Source organism: Amblyomma americanum, chromosome 10 (assembly GCF_052857255.1).
Source record: "Amblyomma americanum isolate KBUSLIRL-KWMA chromosome 10, ASM5285725v1, whole genome shotgun sequence".
NCBI classification, from domain to species: domain Eukaryota; kingdom Metazoa; phylum Arthropoda; class Arachnida; order Ixodida; family Ixodidae; genus Amblyomma; species Amblyomma americanum.
In genome coordinates, this window is record NC_135506.1 from 139,191,498 (window position 1) to 139,197,317 (window position 5,820).

Here is a 5,820-nt window from a genome sequence, read left to right on the forward strand (position 1 = left end):
TCGTCACCGAGATCGTGTAACGCGGGAGATAGATGAAGCCTATCATATCGCCGAAACGTGGCATACATGTGTTAGTAATCCTTCAGCTGGCTTGTCTGGCCGCGTGTTAATATTTTCCTGCTCATCGGTCGGCATGTGGCGTGCGATTACTCTGGGTTTGTTTTGGTTTTCGGTTTTTGTAGTATATTTAGAAGCCTCTGAATAAAAATTCTTGTAGTTGCGAGTAAAAAGCGCTGTGTCCCCTCTTTGTGGTTGTTTGTGGGCGCTTGGATTTATCATAACTTCCTCTCCCTTTCTTTTGCGATAACACGTGCCTCTGCCCAGTTTATGTTGTGTGCGGCGGACACCGAGTGCTTGGCGAGCGCATTTTCACCTGCGCGCCGGTTTCTGACGTCACTCTGGTGATCACTTATTCTGCGCTCTAAGTCACCCGACTCGCCGATATACACAGACGGGCAGTCCGCACATGGTATCTAACACACAACACCTGGGAACTTCTTCTTCTTCAGCTTGTCTCTTGTATCAGATAGCAGCTTATCAGCCCGAGAACGGCGGGCCGCATCTTTCCCTCCCTCGTTCCCCTTCCCCTCTTTCGTTTCGTGGCCTTTAAAAAGGAAAGGAATAAACTGCCGAGGGGCTTTTTTCTTCGTCGGCATAGCACCTTGCTGCAATGTGTGCCTATTCCCTTTAGACGTACGATACATGGTGTCAGAAGTGCCGAAGCCCCGCCGATATGGATATTGTCAAGCCTCCAGAGCCGCTACAGTTCTCCGGAAACCTACGAAGAAACTGGCACACGTTCAAGCAAAAACTGGAGCTTTTCTTCACGGCTACGCCCACTACACCGCCCAGATCGGAAGCCGCCAAGACGGCAATCCTTCTCAGCGCCGCGGGTGAAGAGGCTCTCGACGTCTATAACAACTTCTCCTTCGAAGCAGGTGAGAGCAAGGAAGACTACCAGACAGTGCTGCGCAAGTTTGAGGCGTACTGTGTGGATGAAGGAAACGAAGTTTACGAAAGACACGTTTTTCGCCTCCGCGTGCAGGATGAAGGAGAGCCTTTTGAGCAATATCTGCGGCAGTTAAAGAAACAGGCGAAGCTATGCAATTTCGGCACGCTCGAAGAATCTATTATAAGAGATCAGGTTGTTTTTGGCACTAACAATCCGAAGATAAGGGAGAAAATGCTACGAGAAAAGGACCTAACCTTACAGAAGGCGGAGCAGATGTGCAAAGCGGCCGAGGTCTCGGCGCGGTAAAATGCTGCTTGGTCGAATGACACCCTACAAGTAGACTACGCCCACAAACGGGAGCATGACCGGAAACCTTTTCGATGTCGACAATGCAACAGGGCTCATGCGCAAGGAGACTGCCCGGCGTATGGAAAGATATGTCATGCTTGCAAGAAGCCGAATCATTTTGCGGTATGCTGCAGGCGCCGCCAGAGCAGACAGGTAGATGAAGTAAAAGAAGATAAGATGGAGGACGGGTTCGATATTTTAGATATCGGAGTGTGCGGAATCAGCGACGGGGCCGGTGCAGACTGGACGGTCAGCGGAAACATACGCGGCAAAGAAATTAGATTCAAAGTTGACACAGGCTCACAAGCAAACATAGTTCCTGTAACTCTTTACCGTCGTTTGAAAAACACCGCGAGCCTCCAGAAAAGCACTGCAGTGCTGAAGGCGTACAACGGCAGTGCTATCAAGCATGTCGGAGTGGATAGAGAGATCCTTGTTCTCAACGGTGTGGCACACGTTGTGACCTTCTTCGTGGTCAAGAAGGGTCGGCAGGCCATACTAGGGCTGCAGACATGTCAGCAGTTTGGGCTAGTGCCGAAAGCTGTGGATTCGGTGGAATGGAATGAGACAGCACCGGAGAAAGCCTTTCCAGACTTGTTCCAGGGTACGGGGTGTGTTGGACGGCAGTACCGGATGGTCCTGCGGGTGGATGCTGTCCCAGTAGTGCATCCAGCACGAAGAGTACCTTTGGCCCTCCGGGACCCTCTTCGACAAGAACTGGAGCGCATGGAAAAGGCTGCCATTATCAAAAAGGTGGATGAGCCCACAGAATGGGTAAGCCCTTTGGTGATAGCGCGTAAGAAAGATGGAGCGCTTCGTGTCTGCATGGATCCAAGGGAAATCAACAAGAACATCAAACGCGAGCACTATCCAATGCCAACAAGGGAAGAGATTGAGGCAGAGCTGTCGGGTGCAAAGTTTTTTTCCCGGCTAGACGCAAATGCAGGTTTCCATCAAATCCCATTAGACGAAGCTACATCGCGCGTGTGTACTTTTGCGACACCATTTGGGCGTTACCGATTTTTGCGTCTTCCTTTTGGAATTTCATCAGCGAGCGAAGTTTTCCAGAAAACGCTAACTGAAATCTTCGAGGGACTGGAAGGCGTCCGCATATACATTGATGATATTCTAGTGTGGGGTGACAGTGAGAAGCAGCATAACGAGCGCCTCCATGCCGTGCTAACGCGGGCAGCACAGGCGGGCTTGACGTTTAACAGGCAGAAATGCGTGTTTGGGTTGAAAGAAATTGCGTTCTTGGGCGACGTAATAGGTGAGCAAGGCGTTCGTCCCGGTCGCAACTTAGTTGAAAGCGTCCTTTCGCTGCCGGCGCCGCAAGATAGGCATTCAGTGCGCAGAATGATGGGCGTTGTTAACTACTTTCGCAAGTACGTCCCGTCACTGAGTGATAAGACAGTCTTACTGCGGACACTCTTAAAAGAAAACGTCATGTTTGAATGGACGGCGGCGCATCAGCGTGAATGGAGAGAAATTTGCGACGCACTGACAAACCCTCCATTACTCGCGCTTTTTGATGAAGCAAAGGAAACCAAGATCACTGCGGACGCTTCGGGGACTGGTTTGGGCGCTGCACTACTGCAGCGATATGGCAGTGACTGGCGACTAGTGTCGTACGCATCAAGGACCCTAACAGATAGCGAAACCCGCTATTCGCAAATTGAAAAGGAAACGCTTGCGGTAGTGTTCGCATGCGAAAAGTTCCATCATTTTGTTTATGGCCGCAGGGTACTGATCGAAACTGACCATAGGCCCTTGCTTGCAATTTCCCAAAAGAACATTGCAGACATGCCTCCGCGATTGCAGCGTTTTTTTATTAGGCTGCTACAATATGATTATACGTTGCAGTTCGTTCCTGGCAAAGACTTGCTTCTGGCGGACATGTTGTCACGTGCACCAGTGCCAACGCAGGCGTCGAGTGCCTCACCGGAAGCAGACTGCGACATCCATGCCGTACAGGTCGTTTCCAGCATCGTAAGCACGCCAATGAAAGAGCGTCTGGAAAAGGAAATCAGGGATGACCCGTACTTAAGCGAGGTGAGACAGCGAATTTCACAAGGGGCTGCCATCGACGGTGAACTGAAGCCGTTTGCCAGAGAGCTGTCTGTGGTAGAAGGAATACTGCTCAAGGGCTCTAAAGTTGTCATACCTAAATCTATGAGAGCAGAAATTCTTCAGAGGATTCACGAGGGGCACCTTGGACTAAATAAATGCAAAGCCAGAGCGCGGAGATTGGTATTCTGGCCTGCGCTCAACAGTGCCATTGACGGGTTCGTGCGAGTGTGCAGTACTTGCCAAAAGTATGCGTACAACCAGCAGCGGGAATCCTTGCTCATGCAGCCCACCCCGGATAGGCCATGGTACCGCGTAGGAATTGACCTCTGCCAGTTTGGTGGAGCCGCTTATGTCGTAGTGTACGATGCCCACTCAAATTTCCCTGAAGTAGAGAAGCTAAGAGGCACAGCGGCAAAAGAGGTCATAGCCAAGATATCGGCCATTTTCTCACGGTACGGCATCCCGGTGCAAGTGTGGACTGACAACGGGCCCCAGTTTTCATCGCGAGAATTTCGTTTGTTTGCGCAGAAGTACGACTTCCAGCACATCACATCGAGTCCAGAATTCCCAAGGTCAAATGGGCTTGCGGAAAAGGGGGTTCAGATAATTAAGCGCATCCTTAAGAAGACGAATGAGTCACGCGGTGACTTTTGGTTGGGTCTCTTAGCCTATCGTTCTTCTCCCTTAGAAGATGGCCGCTCTCCGGGCGAACTGCTGCAAGGCCGACGCCTCCGCACTTCCCTGCCTGAATACAACGAGGATTCCAGTGTCCCAGTGCGAAAGCATTGCCAATCTTCGAGGGGAAAGGTACTGCCACCTCTCAAAGAGGGCAGTTCAGTTCGTGTGCACGGCGACAACTGGTCACGCACAGCAACAGTAATCGAGAAAGCAGCACCGAGGTCGTACGTGGTGAAGACTGAGAACCAGCGGCTCTTGAGGCGAAACAGGCAACACTTGCTGCACATTCCCGGAGGCGATGAAAGTATGCAGAGAGGTCAGGACGTCGACAGCCTGGGAAAACAGTGTCTCAGCGACAAAGACCAGGATATCGACCGCCCGGGAGGACACGCACATACAGACCGACAAAACATGGTGCATCCGACGCACGCGGCTCAGGAGACAGGCCGGGACGTCGACGTCTCGCAAGAACAATCTCCACGGCACAGACAGAACATCGAAGATCCAAAAGCAGCTACGCATGAAAACGATCTCACCTCGTCAGGTCCGCGGAAATCAACCAGGCAACGTGCGGAACCTCGACGACTTCACTATGACTGCAGTTTCCGCCAAATATCGTAGTTTGTCTTTTTGTTTTTTGTTTTTTATACAGAAGAGAAGATGTATCAGATAGCAGCTTATCAGCCCGAGAACGGCGGGCCGCATCTTTCCCTCCCTCGTTCCCCTTCCCCTCTTTCGTTTCGTGGCCTTTAAAAAGGAAAGTAATAAACTGCCGAGGGGCTTTTTTCTTCGTCGGCATAGCACCTTGCTGCAATGTGTGCCTATTCCCTTTAGACGTACGATACATCTCTGACGTACACAAGCTGACTCTTCAGTTCCCGAGATGGCACATTCGCGGTCTTAACTTTGTGGGACCGTAATATGCGTGCCAAAGGTTCGCTGATGCCAGGAACATAGAGAATCGCGGCTCGTTTCTGGGTAGCGGGATTAGCTTGCAGCCTGGGACGTTCCCTTTGACGCTGCACAGAGTCCATTACGTGTACAGGATAGCCACAGGTGGACAAGTCCCGCCGTACGCGCACATCTTCAGCAATCCGTTCTCCTCTTCTGGAGCAGGTTTCTTTTCGTCGGAGGAGCGATGACACTACAGAGCGTTTCTGGCAATCAGGGTGAACGGACTTAAAATGGAGGTGCCGGCCGGTGTGCGTGGGTTTTCGGTAAACGGTGAAATTTAGACGTGAGGACTGTCTGGAAACGAGTATACCTAAAAACGGGAGGCGGCCGTCGATTTACTCTTCAACGGTGAACTGTATGCTAGGCTCCAAACTGTTGAGGTAAATAGTAATGTCATATAATGCTTCTTCAGGATGCAAAAGCAGTCGTCCACGTACCTCAGGAACACTTTTGGGGCAGGTGTGAAGGACGCAAGCGCATGGCCTTCGAATTCCTCCATAGCCAAGTAAGCGAAAGGGTTGAAATGCGGGCCAGTTGGTTCATAGTAACTTGAAAAAAGCCAGTCACAAAAGACAATTAGGCAAAACATAGTCCCAGCAAGGCCAGCAGAGCGTGCGCAAGAGCCGCATAACAACTCACAGCGCATAGGGCACACAAGGTATATATCTATCGTGACCGGCCTAAAAAAGCGAATTCCTTCTCGAGTAAGCGCACTGAGGTTGTGCTAATGGAATCCTGGCCTGAAAAACTGATAAGTGTGCTTCCAAGACTTCTCGTTTTTTCTTTCCCTTGCCTCTACCAAGAATCATTGCATTGCT

The 5,820-nt window shown here is 50.9% G+C and overlaps 1 protein-coding gene across 1 annotated transcript; it reads left to right on the forward strand.

Moving 5' to 3' along the window:
- The first annotated feature begins 671 nt into the window (after nucleotides 1-671).
- LOC144108736 (uncharacterized) lies at nucleotides 672-5,190 on the forward strand. Its single transcript, XM_077641902.1, has 3 exons — nucleotides 672-938; nucleotides 4,059-4,587; nucleotides 5,076-5,190. The coding sequence occupies exons 1-3, from the start codon at nucleotides 734-736 to the stop codon at nucleotides 5,188-5,190; spliced, it is 849 nt and encodes a 282-aa protein (XP_077498028.1). The 5' UTR covers nucleotides 672-733.
- The last annotated feature ends 630 nt before the right edge of the window (nucleotides 5,191-5,820 follow it).

What these genes read in the sequence shown, in the direction of transcription:
- LOC144108736 (XM_077641902.1), top strand. Translation starts at nt 734, where the DNA reads ATGGATATTGTCAAGCCTCCAGAGCCGCTACAGTTCTCCGGAAACCTA. An exon ending in CAACTTCTCCTTCGAAGCAG is followed by an intron (nt 939 to 4,058) that starts GTGAGAGCAAGG and finishes CTTCTCCCTTAG; the next exon opens with AAGATGGCCGCTCTCCGGGC. An exon ending in CATGAAAACGATCTCACCTC is followed by an intron (nt 4,588 to 5,075) that starts GTCAGGTCCGCG and finishes GACGCTGCACAG; the next exon opens with AGTCCATTACGTGTACAGGA.